The 19,151-nt window shown below is 48.4% G+C and overlaps 1 protein-coding gene across 2 annotated transcripts; it reads left to right on the top strand.

Moving 5' to 3' along the window:
• The first annotated feature begins 308 nt into the window (after positions 1–308).
• On the top strand, positions 309–13,880 carry CLEC4F (C-type lectin domain family 4 member F). Of its 2 annotated transcripts, XM_044392434.3 has the most exons (7): positions 310–471; positions 1,346–1,462; positions 1,771–1,881; positions 3,488–4,606; positions 11,172–11,323; positions 12,238–12,356; positions 13,447–13,880. In XM_044392434.3, exons 1-7 carry the CDS (start codon positions 411–413, stop codon positions 13,595–13,597), a joined length of 1,830 nt encoding a protein of 609 aa, XP_044248369.1. In that variant the 5' UTR covers positions 310–410; the 3' UTR covers positions 13,598–13,880. The 2 variants fall into 2 exon arrangements, with proteins under 2 accessions (XP_044248373.1, XP_044248369.1); XM_044392438.3 differs by lacking the exon at positions 1,346–1,462 and having other exon boundaries at positions 309–471.
• The last annotated feature ends 5,271 nt before the right edge of the window (positions 13,881–19,151 follow it).

Genomic DNA, 19,151 nt, shown 5'->3' with positions numbered 1-19,151 from the left:
GGTCTGGGGCTAGGATTCAGAGTCAGCCACAGGTCACAAGGATGTTTTTCTGCAAAGCTGAGAAGGACCCCACACCCCCTCCTGAGTGGCCATGAAAACGTATTTGTGACTTGGGTGCAGAGGCTAGCTTTGGGGACTCTGCTGAAGAGTGGAGGTTGGGGTGAGGGGTTTGAGGGGAGGGCCAGCGCTGATGCTGGCAAGGAGAGGGAGAGGCCAGGGCAGACTGGCGCCTGTGAGTCTGGAAGGACAGGACCCTGCTGGGACTTCTGCAGAATCAGCAGGGGAGGGAGTTCCTACTCAGGGGCACATAAGTCCGGAGTATCTCGGCTTTACTTCCCACTGCTACTGGCACGCTGCACAGCCAGTGAGGGGTCCGTGGCAGGGAGCAGCGGTGGAGGGTAAAGGAAGAGATGAATGGTGACAGGGTCCACTTCTGCACGGACAACCAGATGGTCTTCCTGCGCCCCCGAGGTGAGAAAACCGAGGCGTCAGTCCATCCTCCTGAGCGACTGGCTTGCTTGTCCCCCAGCCTTGCCATTTTTGTCAGCCCCTCCCTGGCAGGCCAGAGCTCGCTCCTCCCTGTCTCAGCCTTCAGAATAAATAGGCAAGGGCTGAAGGTGAGTGAGGTGAGGACGGAGAGCCTGGTGCACACCCCAGTCTCTGCATGAAACCTCCCCAGACCCTTTCCTTTGGAGATGGCAACCTGGTGAACTTTGAATTCAGAGGCACCTGGTTTTGAATCCCATCTCTGCACATTGGGTTGGCCCCACAAGGCCTCAGGGGCACCAGGCTGGTGTTTCTCCACCTTAGAATGAATTTCCCTGTATACTGTTTTTCCCTACACACCCCCAGACTCAATAGGCATAGCTCATTGTAGGACACCCATGCAGGGCTTTTTGACCCCAGCAGAGGCAGACTCCAGCACTGACCTGTGTCAGTTTGTGGGAGAGGCAACAGTCCCAAAGGGCTGTGAGTCCTGCTGTGGTCAGGGTTCATGAGCAAGCCTGGCCCTCGGACTCAGAGGTCAGGTTCCTGCTCTGTCCCTTCCCGTCTCCCTCCTTTCTTCTTCCGTGCAAACTACCTGTTTGTTGCCCTCCTCTGTGCTGGGGTCTGTGTCCTGTGCACCTCCTCCAGGTTCTCTGGTCTTCTCTTTGCCTTTGTGTTCCTACCACACTCCCAATTAGCTCTGGTGAACGCTTCCAAGTGCTTTATTTCCCATCTCCATGATAAGCATGGCCTAGTGTTTTCATCCTCGTCAGACAGTCCAGGAGACTGAGTCCGAGGACTGACCCTGTCCAGCCCGCACAGCATGCTGTCCTTCTGTACACTGGCTTCTCCCTTGCAGGGCTGGACTCTGCACCAGGGGCTCCTGCAGCCCCCAGGAGGCCAAGGCTTGTTCAGACCACCGTGGCAGTCATGGCTGTGACTCTTGTCTCCTCTCTGGTGGCTCTCTTTGTTGTGGGTAAGCTCCTAGGTGAACCTGAACCTGACTCTCTCTGTCTTCCTGCATAAAGGTCCCACAGGGACGAGTTGCCCACCCTCTGCTCCCAGAAGAGTCAGTCTACCTCTGGCCCCAGGCCTGAACCAGATCTTACCTGAAACTCAACCAAGCCCCCCATCCAAGGGGAGTCTCCCAAGAGCTGAGGCCCATGGAGGAAAGTCCGAGGGGTGCCATCTCCGTCCTTCTGGAACCCTGACCGAGGGTGGGGCAGCCTGTTCTCCCAGCCTTAGTGCAGAGAGAGTGTGCTGACCCAGGAATGGGTGTCTCAGTTCTACAGAAGCCAAGACCTCCATTGGAGCCATATGCCTCCTTCCAAGAGTTTTCAGCCACGATTCCCAGAGACGACAACACAACCGGACAGTTACCTGTGGAACCCCACAGTGAGTAGCCACAGGGCGGTAGGAGTGGAGTGGGGGAGCTGGGGCATTCAGATGCCCAGACCGTAGGAGAAGCCTCTCCTCTGATACCTCCTATGCCCCTGAATGGGTTCCAATTTTCTCACAAGAAGACACAATTTTTTTAAAAAACAGCTTCATTGAGGTGTAACTGACACATAATAAGGTACGATATTTAAAGCGCACGCACACTCTGATGAGTTTTGACTTATGTGTATGCCCGTGAAACCACCACCACAATGACGGTAACGAGCATATTCATCATCCTCCCCCCGAAGTTTACTTGTGCCCTTTGTCATCCTTCCCTCTTCCCTCCTCTCTTTGTCCCCAGGCAACCACCTATCTACCTGCAGTAATATAGATTAGTTGGCTTTTTCCAGAGTTTTATGTAAAAAGGACCCTATAGTGTGTACTCTTTTTGCTCCTTTATCAGCAGGTAATTTGCAAATATTTTCTGTCAGTTAATGGTTTGTCTTTTCATTCTTCTAACAAGAGTTTAATCTTAATAAAATCTAAGTTGTCATTTTTTTCTTTTATGGATTGTACTATTGGTTTCATACTGGAAACCTATCCCAAGGTCACAAAGACATTTACCTATGTTTCCTCCTGGAAATTTTGCATTTTTTGGTTTTACATTGAGGTCTATGATTAATTTTGAGTTAAGCTTTATGTAACGGTGTGAAGTATGAGGTTAATTTTTATTTCACATATGGATATACAATTGTTACAGCACCATTTGTTGAAAAGGTTATCATGAATTACTTTTGTGTCTCGGTTGGAAATCAATCGTCCATATATATGTGGGTCTATTTCTGGATTCTCTGTTCTGTTCCATTGATGTATTTGTCTGTCCTTACAAGGCAGAATATTTGACTGGACTTCTCATACCTTCAAAAGCCCCCTGGCCCCACCACTGAGGCCTTACCTCAGCATAGTGGCTCAGATATCATACATTTACCTAGGTAGGGCATGAGGAATAGGGCAGGAATCTTCCAGAAAGGGTCCCTGCTGACTTGGGTTCTTCTCCCTGTTCCTGAGAGAAGGCTGGCCTAAAGAGTCTCAGACCATGAATGTCTGAGATAAGGTCTTAGCTTGTGGGGTGAGCAAAGGGTGCTGTAGGACCAGAGGCAGCTGCAGGTGGGTTTGGTGGGAACGGTCATGCAGGTGAAAGGGGCTATGAGTTCCCTGAACTAAGTGGACAATGTCAGTGGAGTTAAACTTCATCAGCTCTCCATAATATAATCAGTTACCTTCAAGTTCAGTTACAATGACAAAACAATCCAGGCCTGACCAGCATGGCTCTTAGTGGTAGCTGGTTTATAGCAGGCAAGTATTTCAATCCTTCTGTCCCTCAGTTCATGGGGGACAGCTAAGTACACCTTTATTTTATTTTTTGGCCCACAGTCTCAGGTGGCCCAACCCCCCTGGGTCTGGGTGGCTGCAGTGAGGAGGAGGCTGCTTGAGGAGCACTCAGGGTTGTGCCTTAAACATTTCCCTTAGAAAATGTAAGAACGCGATGGTTGTCCCATATAATGAATGCTTCCCTATGTAATGGGCCTCTGTGGCTACCTTCTCGATTTCCTCCCTCCAGGTCCCCACCATTTTGGTGGGGTGGCAGCGTTGCAAGAGACTATCCAGATGTTTAAAAGCCATGTGGAGAATTCCAGCACCTGGAGCACGGAGATCCAAATGTTGACTTGCAGAGTGGACAATGTCAGTTCTCAGATCCAGGTGCTCAGTGGTCATCTGGAAAATGCCAGTGCTGACATCCAGATGGTAAAAGACGTTCTAAAGGAGGCCAATACCTTGAGTTTCCAGACTCAGATGTTGAAGAGCTCCATGGAGGGGGCCGGTGCGGATATCCAAAAGCTAAAAGGAGATCTGGAAAAGGCAAATGCTTTAAATTCCCAGACCCACAGTTTCTTAAAAAGCAGTTTAGAAAATGCCAGCATCGGTCTCCACATGCTGAGTGGAGGCTTAGGAAATGCCAACGCTGAAATTGCGATATTGAAGGCAGGGCTGAAAATGGCAAATGCCCAGGCCCGGTGGGCAAACAGTAGTCTAAAGAATGCTAACGCTCAGATCCAGGTTTTGAGAGGCCAACTGGTTGGTGTCAATGATTTAAAGACCCAGAATCAGGTTTTAAGAAGCAGTTTGGAAGGAGCCAATGCTGAGATCCAGAGGGTCAAGGGAAGCCTGCAAAATGCCAATGCTTTAAACTCCCAGACCCAGACTTTTCTAAGAGGCAGTTTAGACAACACCAGCTCTGAGATCCAGTTATTAAGAGGTCATTTCAAAAGGGCTGGTGATGAGATTCACTTGTTAAAAACAGATTTGGAAACTCTCACTGCCCAGGCCCAAGTAACAAGCAACCGTCTAGAGCAGACAGACGCTCAGATCCAGTTATTAAAAACGGAGCTTGAAAATGCCAGTGCCTTAGATTCCAAGATTCGGGGATTAAGTGGTTATTTGAAAAACGCCAGCAGAGCGATACAGACCCTAAAACAAGGAATGAAGGCTGCTGCAGCCTTAGGTTCCAAGCTCCAGATGCTAGAGAGCAATCAGCAGACGGCCAGTGCTGAGATTCGGCAGTTAAAAGCAGATTTAGAGAACACCAAAACACTAACTACAAAAATCCAGGAGGAGCAGAGTCGCCTGGAGACAGTCCGTGTGGCCCTTGGTTCCCAGGAGCAGCTACAGAGGACCCAAAGTAAGTGGGATGGGAGAGCTTGGCCGGGGAGGTACAGTCTCTTGGTTGGGTAGAGTCTTCTGTCCCTTCAGCCTTTTGCTTACTTCAAAACATTTTTTAAAGATTTTATTTATTTATTTGTCAGAGAGAGACAGAGCACAAGCAGGGGGAGCAGCAGGCAGAGGGGGAAGCAGACTCCCTACAGAGCAGGGAGCCCGATGTGGGGCCCAATCCCAGGCCCCTGGAATCATGACCTGAACCGAAGGCAGACGCTTAACCAACTGAGCCACCCAGGCGCCCCTGCCTTTTGCTTACTTCAACATGCATCCCCCTGGGAAGGAGCGTGGGAGCTGGAGAAGGGCTGAAGCCACCCAAATAGGCTCGATGTGCCTAGGCAGTGGTGGAGGTGGCATAAGGCAGCTGTCCCTGCTCTCAAGTGGGTTGTCATCTGGCCAGAGTGACAAAACAACACTTGAGAAATGAATGATGTGTGGAAGGCATGCTGAGGTGTAAGAGGTGTTATGTGAGAGACAGGTCTAGGAACTGGGGTGGAGAGGAGCAAAAAGAAGGGAGAGAAGGGACCTTCCAAGGTAGATGTCCTCAGGTATGAACTGAGTCCTGAAGGACTAGTAGGTATTTGCCAAACAAGTAGGGTAAGAGTATGGCAGGTTCACAGGCATGAAGATGTGAAACCATGAGGTTCAGGAAACCTCAGGCTGTTCTATCTGACTGGACTATAGCCAAGAGGGCAGGTGATGAGTTGTAGGCTGAGAGGATAGCAGGCGGGGGCCAGAACAGTAGCTTTTGAACTGTTTTGAATGTAAGCCTGAAATTCATTTTATATTGTGACCCAGTATAATTATGTGTCTCACACACACACACACACACACACACACACACACACACACACACACACATGTTTCAAAAGCAAAAGTTTCACCACATGGATGCACTCTGATATTTTATAATCTCTTCTTAAAAAATAACACCTTGATACGTCCCACAAATGGGTTGATGATTACACTTTGAAAGTCACTATGCTAGGAAGCTAGGCAGACCTGGAGAGACACCAGATGGATGCGGAAGGTGTCTGAATTTGGGTTTTATCCTTCAGGAGATGAGGGTCTATTGGAGGGCTTCAAGAAGGCTGACCAGATGGGTCTCCATACTGAGAGCAAATAGAAGAATGGAGAAGAGCAGCGAGATTGAGACATGCTAAGCCTGAGATGCTTTGGGGGTATTCAAGTGGCTGTCGTCTGCAGGCCATCTGGAGTGTAGGGGACAGGCCCTGGCTACAGACACAGCTGTGGGAGCCCTCTGTACATTGGTTCTGGTTGTGGCAGTGGGAGTGGGGGGCGTGGCTTGCATGAGATAAAATGCTTTAGTGGGAAGAAAGCTGAGGGCAGAAAAAAGAAGTCAACCTTCAGGAGGCAAGAATGAAAAGAGGTGTTTTTGAAGAAGACTACTAGAGAAGGCAGTCTTAGAGGCAGAAGGAGAACCAGGAGATGGGCAGTTGGGGAAGTCAAGGAAGAGGGAATTTCAAGAAGGAAGTGGCTAGTTCTGGTGACTGCCTGAGAGGTCACATAAAATAACCAATAAGCACCCACTGACTCTGGGCAATCAATAAGTCATTGGGAATGAAGCTCCAGTGGAGAGTTAGTGTGTGGCCTGGAGGCCAGACCACCCTCAGCAGGGCGTGGGTGACAGATCAGGTGCATGAGCCCTTCAAGGACCTTGGCTGAGGAATGAAGGAGAGCGATGAGGCTGAGGTGGGGGGATGGCATGGCAGAGGAGGGATTAAAAACACGTATCATCGATGTTTACATTGTAAAACCTCCATATGGATTATAGACAATGCAGATATTGAAAAAGAAAATGATGAGAAAATAACCACTTGTATTTCCATGAACATTTCTACATTTTTAAAAAGATTTATTTATTTATTTGAGAGAGGGAGGGAAAGAGAGCACAAGCAGGGGGAGGGGCAGAGGGACAGGGAGAGAGAATCCCAATCAGACTGCACTGAGCACAGAGCCTGATGTGGGGCCCCATCTCGCGACGCTGAGATTGTGACCTAAACCGAAACCAAGAGTAGGACACTTAACTGACTGAGCCACCCAGGTGCCCCTCTACATTTTCTTTTTTTTCCCATTTGGTTTGCTTTCTATTTATTATCTTTTTCCATTCTTTTTTTTTTATAAGAATTTTTTTATTATGTTATGTTAGTCACCATACAGTATATCCTTAGTTTTTGATGTACCTTTTACATTTTCTGTATGAGCTCACGGCTAGCATTTTGGTGAACTTCCTTGAGAGGGTTTTTTTAGATTAAGAGGATAGGCTTGATCTGAGAGTGGGAGAAGGGAACCAGCGAAGAGGGAGGTGGGAGGAGAAGGAGAGAGAGACAGAGAGACAAATGGAATGAGCCTCTGAGGGATTGACCTTGAAGGGGTGGGACAGTAAGTACTTGAACCTCTGAGGCTGGGAGGGGGAGGTGTGGCAGTAGGTGTTCACTCAGGTTTGCAGATGTGGGAACAGGAAACTGAGGGAGCTGAGCTTTAGTGGTGTCTCTTCCTAGGTAAAGTAGGAGGTCACTTGCTAAGGGTGAGAGAGGGGGCGGTTTGAGCAGCTGCCGAAGAGACTCCCAGTCTTGGGTACCTGGGTGGCTCAGTCGGTTAAGCGTCTGCCTTTGTCTCAGGTCATGGTCTCAGGGTCCCGCATTGGGCTCCCAGCTCAGTGGGGAGTATTCTTTTTTTTTTTCTTTAAATTTTTTATTATGTTATGTTAGTCACCACACAGTGCATCATTAGTTTTTGATGTAAAGTTCCATGATCCATTGTTTGTGTGTAACACCCAGTGCACCATGCAATACGTGCCCTCCTTAATACCCATCATCGGCCTATCCCAATCTCCCACCCACCTCCCCTATGAAGCCCTCACTTTGTTTCCCAGAGTCCATAGTCTCTCATGGTTCATCCCCCCTTCTGTTTACCCCCCTTCATTCTTCCCTTCCTTCTCCTACCGATCTTCCTATTTCTTATATTCCATAAATGAGTGAAACCATATGATAATTGTCTTTCTCTGCTTGACTTATGTCACTTGGCATAATCTCCTCCAGTCCCGTCCCTGTTGCTGCAAATGTTGGGTAATAGTTCTTTCTGATGGCTGAGTAATATTCCATTGTGTATATGGACCACATCTTTATCCATTCATCTGTTGAAGGGCATCTCGGCTCCTTCCACAATTTAGCTATTGTGGACAATGCTGCTATGAACATTGGGGTGCATATGGCCCTTATCTTCACTACGTCCATATCTTTGGGGTAAATACCCAGTAGTGCAATTTCTAGGTCATAGGGTAGCTCTATTTTTAACTTTTTGAGGGACCTCCACACTGTTTTCCAAAGTGGCTGTACCAACTTGCATTCCCACCAACAGTGTAAGAGGGATCCCCTTTCTCCTCATCCTCTCCAACATTTGTTGTTTCTTGCCTTGTCAATTTTTGCCATTCTTACTGGCATAAGGTGGTATCTCAATGTGGTTTTGATTTGAATTTCTCTGATGGCTAATGATTTTGAACATCTTTCCATGTGTCTGTTAGCCATTTGTATGTCTTCATTGAAAAAGTGTCTGTCATATCTTCTGCCCGTTTTTTGATTTGGTTATTTGTTTCTCGTGTATTGAGTTTGAGAAGCTCTTTGTAGATCTTGGATACCAGCCTTTTAGCTATAGTTTCATTTACAAATATCTTCTCCCATTCTGTGGGTTTCCTCTTTGTTTTGATGACTGTTTCCTTTGCTGTGCAGCAACTTTTTATCCTGATGATGTCCCAAAAGTTCATTTTTTCTTTTGTTTCCCTTGCCTTTGGAGACGTGTCATGAAAGAAGTTGCTGTGGCTGATGTCGAAGAGGTTACAGCCTATGTTCTCCTCTATGATTTTGATGGATTCCTGTCTCACGTCGAGGTCTTTCATCCATTTGGAGTTTATCTTTATGTATGGTGTGAGAGAGTGGTCAAGTTTCATTCTTTTGCATGTAGCTGTCCAATTTTCCCAGCACCATTTATTGAAGAGACTGTCTTTCTTCCACTGGATGTTTTTTCCTGCTTCATCAAAGATTAGTTGCCCAAAGAGCCGAGGGTCCATTGCTGGGTTTTCTATTATGTTCCATTGATCTATGTGTCTGTTTCTGTGCCAGTACCATGCCATCTTGGTGATCACAGCTTTGTAGTATAGCTTGAAATCAGGCAGCATGATGCCCCCAGCTTTGCTTTTTTTTTTTCAACATTTCCTTGGCGATTCGGGGTCTTTTCTGGTAGCAGGGAGTCTTCTTATCCCTCTCCCTCTCTCCTCCCCTCTGCTCCTGCTCTCTCTCTCCAAATACATAAATAAAATCTTTAAAAAAAAAAGAGAGAGACTCTAGGTGTGTTAGAAGCCAGGTCGTCTGCCCTTCTTAATGCCTCTCCAGTACCCCCTGCTGTCTTCCTAATGCCCTCCTATGTCCACCTACTGCTTTAGCAGAGACCCGTGTGTCTCTACTGTGGGCCACATTGGGCTCACCCAAGGGGATTTACATATACTGATGACTGGGACCCACCTCCAGAACTCTGACTTTTTGGGGGGAAGAGGGTCTGGGATGCAGTATGGGCATTAGAATTTTTTTTAAAAAGCTCCCTAGGTCATTCTAATGGGCAGTCAGGACTGAGAACCATTAGCTTAACTTTTTCTTGAAGGGCCAAATAGTAGGTATTTTGGGCATCTGGCTGAACAGCCTCTGTTGCAGCATTTCTGCCACTGTAGCAATAAAGCAGCCAAAGATGGATATAAACTAAAGGGTGTGGCTGTGTTCCAATAAAACTGTATTTATAAAAAGAGGCTCCTTGCAGGTTGCAGTTTGCCAATCCTCATTTAGACCACTGGTTCTTTGGCTTTGGAATGCATCAGGATCACCTGAAGGGTTTGTTGAAACACCAGCTGTTAAGAAGCAATTTCAGATTCAGTCTGGGGTGGGTTTGAGAATTTGCGTTTCTACTTAATTCCAAGGTGATGCTGCTGCTGGTCCAGGACCACATTTTGAAAACCGCTGGTTTATACACTCATCATCATTACCGAGATATTTGTAATTATGTTCTTTTTTTTTTTTAAGATTTTATTTATTTGACAGAGACAGAGACAGCCAGCGAGAGAGGGAACACAAGCAGGGGGAGTGGGAGAGGAAGAAGCAGGCTCATAGCAGAAGAGCCTGATGTGGGGCTCGATCCCAGATTGCCGGGATCACGCCCTGAGCCGAAGGCAGACGCTTAACCGCTTTGCCACCCAGGCGCCCCTGTAATTATGTTCTAATTGGTGTCTCTGGCCTGGTTAGGATTTGCCTTCTTGTTCAGTCTCCACGCTGTCGCCAGGTTGATATTAGCACAGTGCAAATCTGAGCACAGTACTATCCTTCTTAAAACCCTTCAGGGCTTCCCAGTGCTCACAGGGGAAAAAAAACCCCAAACTCCTTCACACGAGATGGTCGATATCGTGCTGGTGAAGCTGTCTAAATCCATCTCCCCTCCCGTAGGCACAGGCCATTCCCAGCACTTGAATAGGTCAGGCCATGCCATGCTGTTTCACACCTTTACACTTTTTGTGTCTACTTTTCCCCCTGCCTGGGATGCTCTCCTCGGCACTGATCACCTGGCAAACTCTTCCTCAGTCTTTGAAGACTCAGCTCAAGTGACATCTCACCTGGGGTGTCCTTCCTGAATGCCACGCGCAGCCCAGGTGACATAGGCCATACCCTCTTTTACGGCTCTAACAGGTGCATGGTCTTCCGTAAATGCATCTTCAACGCCCTTTTTACACCTCTGTCTTGTTAACTAGACTGTAAGTTCCTTGAGGGCATGAATCATGTCTTCCTGATCTTTGTATAATGGTCCCTGGTTCACAGCAGTTAAAAACCATTGAACTGTGGATGTGGAACAAAAGAATCAATGAATGAATGAGCGAGTCTGTTGTGGCACCATTTCAAGCAGCTGTGGTGCAGATGATGTTAAAAAGCAGGGTGTGTAGTGGGGAGGGAGGAGAGAGCTGAGAGCACAAGCAGCTTGTGCTCATGGAATGAGCTTTTAGAGCTTGAAATGGGGAGGTCAGGTAGAGCAGGTCCCGAGGATGGTCCCGGGTGTGGGCAGCTGACGTGGAAGGAGATGAAGTGAAGGAAGTGAGTGGCGCTGTGGGATGGCCGCAAAGGCTCCTAGGGAGATGGCGGGAACTGCGGTGCAGCAGACTGTCCGGTGGTAGCAGTGAGTGGCAAAAGAGGGTCGTGGGGCCAGAAAGCAGGAGTCTGGAAAAGAAAGTGTTGTCTGGGTAGCAGAGCTATCTGAGGATCTCTGGGGGGATGGAGCCAGGTGTCCTGAGCTGCTTTCCGGTGTACTGGGTATCAGGCTGGGGGTGCAGCCTCCCCGGCCTTGCCCCTGGAGCACTGGGCATCAAGCATTGTGTGGGCTCGTGACCCTCAGTGGCCAGTCCCAGAAGCGGTCAGGAAGGGCAGCTCTTGGGCATCTGCAACCAGCCCCTGGTTCTCTCTCGTCCCCAACCTTTGCTCCAGATCAACTTCTTCAGCTGATCCTGCAAGGCTGGCATGTCTACGGCGGGAGCTTGTATTACTTTTCTCACGTCAAGAAGTCTTGGCACGAGGCTGAGCGGTTCTGTGTGTCCCAGGGAGCCCACCTGGCCTCAGTGACTTCTGAGGAGGAGCAGGTCAGAGTCGCAGACTTGGGGTGGTGTTGATGGACTTGGTGTGGGATCAGGGACTTTGGCGCTTCCGCCTTCCTCCTCTCGCAGCGGGCCGGGCAGAGGGCTGCGGTCTCTTATGTCAGTCGGAACAAATGTTGACCGAGTTCCCATGAGCATCTTGCTCTGGAGGTAGAAGCACTGAGAGCAAACCTTGATGTCCTTGATGAATGAGGGAGACACCCCGAGGCCCTCAGTTGTCAGCAGTGAGGAAGGGCAAGGGGAGGTAGTGCTGGGTGACTGCCCTTAACGTGTTGGGAGTATAACTTCCCTCCCCACCCCCTCATTTTCCCTTTAGCTTCTGCTGTAGTTGTCAATCCCGATTTTAACATCAGTGAATCCAATGGCTGTGGTAGGCCCACAAGCAGGAGACCCAGGCTTTTTGGGAAAGCCAGACACAGAAGTTTGAGGACCACCAAAGCTGATACAGAGCCTGGTGGCCCATCTGCCGAAGTTCCTTACCAGAATTTACTAGGGTTATTGTCAAAGGACCATCATGGGTTTGGTCCATTTCAGCTTATGGAACTGCCCATCCTTTGTGGTTCTCCTGAGACTGCTCTTGTATGTCTGTCGAAGGACGTGCTATCTTTTTTTTAAATAAAATACATCTCTTTAATAAACTATGGCCAGGTCGGTCTTTGTCTCAGTGAAGCCACACTCATCAAGTCAACATGGGAGAGGCTGGGCTTTCTCTGAGGGGCCCTGAGTCCTGCCCTCCATCCTGGACAGACCACGGAAGGTGCAGGGAGGGGCCCAGCTCCTGCAGAGGAGTGGGCTTCGTGCCCCAGGACCAGGGAGAGGACAGCCCAGCCTCCTTTTCCACATGGCTGGGAGAACCAGCTCCTCACACAGGGTCGAACAACACTGCCTTTTCTCTACAGGCCTATCTGATAAAGTTCACGAGTACCTCTTACCACTGGATTGGCCTCACTGACAGCGGCAAGGAGGGCTCCTGGCGCTGGGTGGATGGGACACCATTCAGTGTGACCCAGAGCACAGCGTGAGTCCAGCACTGTGTGGTGCTGCCCCAGGAACAGTCTGGCTAGAGACTCTCTGTCCTTGTCTTATGTGTGTATTCCTGCCCAGTCAGTGCTAGTGTTGTGTGTGATATATGTGCATGATGTGTACATGTGATGTGTGTATACAGAGTGGATGTATGATTGTGTCTGTGATGTATGTGTGATGTGTGTGATATATGTGCATGATGTGTATGTGTGATGTGTGTGTACAGAGTGGACGTATGATTGTGTCTGTGATGTACGTGTGATGTGTGTGTATGTATGATGTGTATGTGTGATGTGTGTGTACAGAGTGGACGTATGATTGTGTCTGTGATGTATGTGTGATGTGTGTGTATGTATGATGTGTATGTGTGATGTGTGTGTACAGAGTGGACGTATGATTGTGTCTGTGATGTATGTGTGATGTGTGTATGTATGATGTGTATGATGTGTGTGGGTATGTGTATACACATTGGTCCTTGCATGGACCCCTCCACGGGGGGCATCAGAACAGGATAGGTCCTGGGACTGGCAGGCAGCCTATGAGTGGGTCTTCCTGTGTTTTCCCTGTTGCTGTTGTTCTTTGTTTGTTTTGTTTTTTACCTATCCTTTTTAAGATTTTATTTATTCATTTGAGAGAGAGAGAGAGAGAGCATGCATGAGGGTGGAGTGGCAGTGGGAGAGGGAGAAGCAGACTCCCCACTAAACATGGAGCCCGATGCAGGGCTGGATCCTGGGACCTGGAGATCATGACCTGAGCCGAAGGCAGATGCTTAACCATCTGAGCCACCCAGGAGCCCCTGTTTTTTGTCTATCCTATACCCTTTGTAGGCCCTGCCTTCATCAGAAGGTATCTGAATGTGAATTCTGGGGTGGGGGCTTACAGTTTCAGATATCCTTCCTATCCCTTGATCCTCAGTAACTAAAGACAATCTCAGCAGAGCCACCCTTAGAGCACCCTTGGGCCCAGCTCCGTCCCCATCCAGGGCCACCAGGAGATGAGGGACCCGTGTCACTTCAGCTCCTTATGCCATAGTGGGGGTAGGGACACTATCTTCGTCTGGCAGAATAAAGCCCTCTTGTTTCCAGGTTTTGGGGCAGAAATCAGCCAGACAACTGGCAGCACGGGGACGGGCAGACGGAAGACTGTGTCCATATTGAGCAGAAGTGGAATGACATGCGCTGTGACACCCCCTATCACTGGGTCTGTAAGAAGCCCATCAGCCAACATGTGGCCTGAGACAGGCCAGATCTGAAGGGTCGCCGTCGCTGCCAGCTCTGGACCCTCCCCACCTGACGCCCTGTGAACCTCTGAACCCAGCTTTTTCTCTGGGGCTTTCCATTTGGCCTTTTGTGTTTCCTGCTCTGTCCTTTCATTTAACCCTTCAAACATGTTAATCTCAGTAACCAGGTGGGATCAAGGGCTCCTCAAGGCCAAAGGCTTGCTGTGCCTCTGTACCCCCTCAGCAACCCACAGAGGCCTGTGAGACAGCGGGTCCCCAATAAATACTGAGTGTACGAAAGCTTTGTGCTTGTCTCTGCGATGGCCATCACACTCTTTTCTCCCTGAATCGGTCTCCTTCCTCAATGTCCCTTCTGTCCTGAAATAAACATATCTTTGTTTAAGGGCTTTATAGCTATGAATGTTTAGTTAGTTCATTGGAAAACAGCAGAGGTTTAACACAAACTACCTCATACAGGGGGCACAAATTCCCAAGAAGTGATAGTGATCCCAGGTATTCCCTGCATTTCCTTTGTTACAGATGGGGCTGGAGCTGGATTTTGCCAGGCCTTCAAACCACTCCCCAAACTTCTTCCTGTCCTGTGTCTAGCCTCATCTCATTTCCCAACTGTTAACTTTTGATGCCATATCTCTGGCTTTGGCCTCTTCTTGCGGCCCCATCCCCCCCTTCCAGGGACTGGGCTTTCTGCCAGCTCAGTTTAGAATGAGAATTTCTGGAGCAGTTCTTTGCCCTGCCTCATGGAGTTACACGAGCATGCACAGGGAACCCGATGAAGATTTCTGGAGCTCTTCCTCTCCCTTTCCTTCATGCCCCTCCCCAAATCCTAGCACACTCAGTCTCCCCCCAACTCCCATCTTCCTCTCTCCACACTTAGTGAAACTATCATACCCTGCATGGGACCCTCCTCCCTGCACTGGGGTCTGGAAAGAGCCTCTAGGAAGAATCCCAAGGAGCAGGTGGGCTCATGCTCTCTGCTTCCCCAGCCCGGAACTCGGGTTATAGTTATCCAACGCCAATTGTTTCATGAATTTTGTCCAGTTTTCCAGTTGCTGGCAGAAAAAGGACTGGTCCAGTTATTCCATTAGGACAAGGAATGGGAGTCTATCTGTTATGACATCTGTGGCTGAACAGGACTTTAATTTGTTTGTATTCATATTTCCCTTTTGGCTTTTCTTTTGGCCTTTTCTTTTATGGCTTCTTAGCTTTCCATCAATCTTAGAAACTCCTCCTCTGTTGCAGGATTGAAATCACATTTTGCTGTATTTCTTCCAGTACCTTTATAGGGTGTTTGTTTGTTTTAGATTTATATATGTTACTGGATTTGATTTCCTGACAGTTTATTCCTTGGTATTTTGCATCTATAGCAGTATAGATATATAGGGATGGGCTTATTTTCTTTTTATGTAGTTCCATTCTTTGTTTTAGGGTTTTCCTAGCTTATGCAAAAAAGGTAAGAGCCAATGTTAATATGTCCCACTTTTTGGGAATTTACTGAGATTTTCTTTGTGGCCTAGTCATGTCTGCTCACTTTTTAATAAATGTTCCACAGGCATATTTATTAGATTAGGCTTGTGATTTTCATTTTTCAGATATTCTATATCCTCATTAATATTTTGTCTACACAACCCATCAATTTTTCTAGGAGGATTTGTGTTAACTCTCCCGTGTAGAACATTTATCTATGTTTATCATCTTGTCGTGTCATATTTCTAATAGCTTTTGATTTATGCATTTCAGTGTAACTTAATGTCTAAAGATTCATAACCATGAAGTCTGCTGGAAGACTTCTACTTTTATCAATATTCACACAATCCAGGATTATTTACTGTGCCTCTACCATGTACCAGGAACTCTTCCAGGTTTTCAGGATTCAAAAGTGAAGGAAACAGGGGGGCCTGGGCTCAGCCGGTTGGGCATCCATCTGATTTCGGCTCAGGTCATGATCTCAGGATTGTGAGATGGAGCCCCATGTTGGGCTCCGTGCTTAGCACTGAGTCTGCTTGAGATTCTCTTCTTCTCCCTCTGTCCATCATCCTGCTCTCTCTCAAAAAAATAAATAATAAAATCTTAAAAAAAAACCAAACCCAAAGTGAACAAAACAGATAAAAATCCCCCCCCCCAAGCCAGTATTCTAGTAGAGAGGAGAGGTAGTTAGGACACCCAGCCCCTTCTCATAGCCTCAGGAAGAGTCCTCTGGAGCCTGAAACCTGGGGGTGGTGACATCCTGGAGTAGCAAGCTAGCTGTTCTTTATCTGTCTAACCAACCATGATCTGTGGCCTAAAGCTAATGGAACAGGGACAGGTAAACATACACTCCAGGGTCAATTCTCATGCCCGGGCTGGCCCTTTCTCTCTACCGAGAAGGTTCTGAAAGCTGCCATTTCCTCAAGAGAGAGTCAGAAAGGCAGAAGAATTAAGTTCTCTACAGACTGAGTGGAGCCATCTGGGGAGACAGAGTGAAGTGTTCAGTTGTCCTGGGGGAAGTGGTCAGCTTGTCTCCCTGGAGTGCCTGCCCCGCCCAGCCTCTGCTGTGGGAACCCTGTATAGCTGCCACTCTCGGTGACCACAGATTGGTAATAGACATAGGCGGTGACAGCTGCCACCACATGGGGTGTGCTGTTGGCACCCTGATGCCCACAGCCTTTTCTCCCAGAGCCATGGTTTCCAGTCTTCTGGCTTATGAGGACCCAACCTGAGAGAGGCTGGGCTCATTGTGAGTTAGGGGAAAGCCCAACTCTAGCACAGGGAGAAGGCATAGACTTCTTGGCTGTCATGAAATGACCTTCCAGGCTTGGTTTTCTAGGGCCAGGGAACAATTTCCCAGTCAGGAGAGTAAGCATATTCTGGAAGCAGATGTCACAGCATTTTGAGGATGACATAAGTCACTAGTTCAGAAAAAAAAAAAAAATCTACCTGTGCTTATAGTATGTATGGCTGTCCTCTACCAACGAATGCCCCAGCCCTCTATACTCTGGAATTCTTAGAACATATACCCAGATTTGGGCCTGGGCCTTTGTCCGACCCCCTCATATGCCTACACCACGCCTACTGGAAAGAGCCTCTCCCTTTGTGGTGCTCTTGCATTTAAGGGCCAGTTGTAAGTGGCTCTACCTCTATCTGCTGCTAGCAATTCCTACAGCTCAAAGCCAACCAAGCCCAGGGACCCACCACCAGTGAGAGCCCCAGGCCCCAGTGAGAGTTACAGAAGAGTGAAGAGGCCTGGGCTACTCTTGGGAGGGGTGACTTAGGATGGAAGGGAGTCTGCTAGCTGGGCCTCAAGAAGGATTCCTCCTGAGGAACAAGGGCCACGCAGTGGGGTATCCACCACACAGCTGTGCCTCTCAGTTCCCTTCCCCTCCCCAAAACAGCCTGTAGCCTACTTCCTCTTGAATCTTTTAAGGCCTTGCTTTTGTTGCAGTGTTATCCTTCTTAGATCTGACAAGCATTTCTCATTCTAGCTGGTCCCAGAATTGGGATTCCAGGCCCTCTTCAAGGTAGCCCCAACGAGCCTTTGATGTCTCTGCTAGAGACACCAGAACCGAGCCCTGGACCTCACTGTCTCCTCAACCAGCTCTCATTACAGTTTCTGTACTTTCGCTCAGAACACCCTCTGCCTGGGTCACTTATGCCTTGTCTGTGTAATAGCCAAGTTTCTGGACATCCTATGTAGTTCATATATTATCATTGCTATTGTAGTCATCACTTACAATGTGGTGGGAATCAACGTGAGGCGGGAGTGATTGGTGGTTATAGACCCAGGCTCCATGGCCAGATTGCCTGGGTCCAATCATAGCTTTGTTCCTGTCTAGCTGGGAAAGCTGGTTACTTGCCTTTCATGTCTCAATGTCCTCTTCTGTGAAAAAATTAGAGTACCCCTCTCTTGAGATTGTTGTGCAGATTAAGAAAGTTAATCCATAAAATGAGCTTAGAAAACTGCATGGCACATGGATCCCATTATACCAGCGTTAGCTGTTATTGTGCCAATGGCCTCATTGACTCCATGCTACAATTCTGAGGAAGCTCCTCTCACAATCTCCACTTTACAGATGGCAAGAGGAGGCCTAGAGTGTTTGAGTGACTTGCCTGCGGTCCTATAAATTCCTGTGCTGCAGCAGCTCTTCCCCTGGATCCCTGCCTAACCCTCAGGCCCTGTGAGTCTCAACTCTTTGTGAGGCCCCACGGTCTGCAGGGCTCCAGGCTTCCATTCATCTACTCTTTCAGGAGGCTGTCAGGCACCTTTCTGCATCTTGTCAAAGCTGGAGGCCACCGGCTGCTGCTGAGCACACTGGCTCAAATGAGGACTTGAGCTGGGGGGTCCCTGACCTCTCCCCAGCTTTTTGGGGACAAAGACTGTGGGTCCGTTCCCTTTCTCTGTTCTTGGTGGAGAACACTCCTGACCCACAGTTAACTCTGCTAGTGATGTAGCCAAGATAGTAAACCCAGCTCGTGCCCAGTGGGAGTGGGGGAGTAGGAGCCTCAAGGGAAATGAAGTATGGGGCATGGCAAGCAGTCAGGGCCTGTGTGCTGGGGGACCAGGCCAGCCAGAAGTGTGGGCCTGGGCTGAGTGACCCTGGGTTAGAGGACATTCAGAAACTGACCAGCCTTGGCTAGTCACTCAACTTCTCTGGCACTGATTTTCTCATCTGTACAATGGGAGTAAAGTCCAGTTCCCAGGAATATGATGAGATAATACACAGTATGTAATAATAATATGAATTTATATTAATTTGGGTAATAATATGAAATTGCCAAATTGATTTACATAGGAATTCTGGGCAATACAGACTTGTCTCTTGATAGTATTTGATCCCTTTTAAAAATGTCATTTTGCCTTCCCTTATTTAAAGCTGTTTTTTTTGGCAGCTCTTTCATGTTTTGACTGAGCTATAGAGATTAAGGGAACTGTGTCTGAGCCACAAACTGATCAGTGTGACGAGGGGCTGCCAAGGACCCAGGCAGATATGGGGAGTGTTCCTTTTAGCTGGGCCCCAGGATAGGAAACAGGAAAGATTGATGAGGTGAATCCTCTGGGGCAAAGGATAGAGTAAGGGCTAGTTTCTCTGTGTCTCAGCGTGGAGGACACAGTGGATCGGCTCCCCCCTCCAACCCCCATCCACCCCCGCTTCCCTCCTCCTTCCCTTCTTCCAGGGTGCCTCCCGGCATTGCAGAGGCAAGAAGGCTGAAATTCTGTTTCCCAGAATCCCTTATTTCTAGGTTTCTGGTTGCCAATTAAGATGACCTCCTTAGAAACAGGTGTGTGAGCTGGTGAGCATGGACATCAGGCAGAACTCAAGTCCCTGTCCTTTTGTTTATTTTCTGTGGACAAGCCAGGGGATGGGGACTTGGCGTTTCTCTGCAGCAGTGTCTGGGGGCCCCTTGCCCAGCTCTGGGGGAGTTGAGTGGCAGCTCCAGCAGCGCTGGTTCCTGCCCCCTGACTGCAGCTTTGGTAGTGTGCTCTCCAACTGAGCCCCTCGGGCTCCACCAGCCCTCCTAGTGATTGCGTTAAACACTAACTCCCCGAATTAAATCACTTGGCATCTGCTTAGAATA

Source organism: Ursus arctos, unplaced genomic scaffold (genome assembly GCF_023065955.2).
Source record: "Ursus arctos isolate Adak ecotype North America unplaced genomic scaffold, UrsArc2.0 scaffold_8, whole genome shotgun sequence".
NCBI lineage: Eukaryota > Metazoa > Chordata > Mammalia > Carnivora > Ursidae > Ursus > Ursus arctos.
Note: the sequence above shows the minus strand (reverse complement) of the source record. Positions and strands in the feature narration are given on the sequence as shown.

Excerpts from the sequence above, each read along its gene's own strand:
- CLEC4F (XM_044392434.3), top strand. The coding sequence starts at position 411 with ATGAATGGTGACAGGGTCCACTTCTGCACGGACAACCAGATGGTCTTC. Across the intron at positions 1,882-3,487 it reads GTTACCTGTGGAACCCCACA|GTCCCCACCATTTTGGTGGG; the intron begins GTGAGTAGCCAC and ends TCCTCCCTCCAG. Across the intron at positions 12,357-13,446 it reads AGTGTGACCCAGAGCACAGC|GTTTTGGGGCAGAAATCAGC; the intron begins GTGAGTCCAGCA and ends TCTTGTTTCCAG.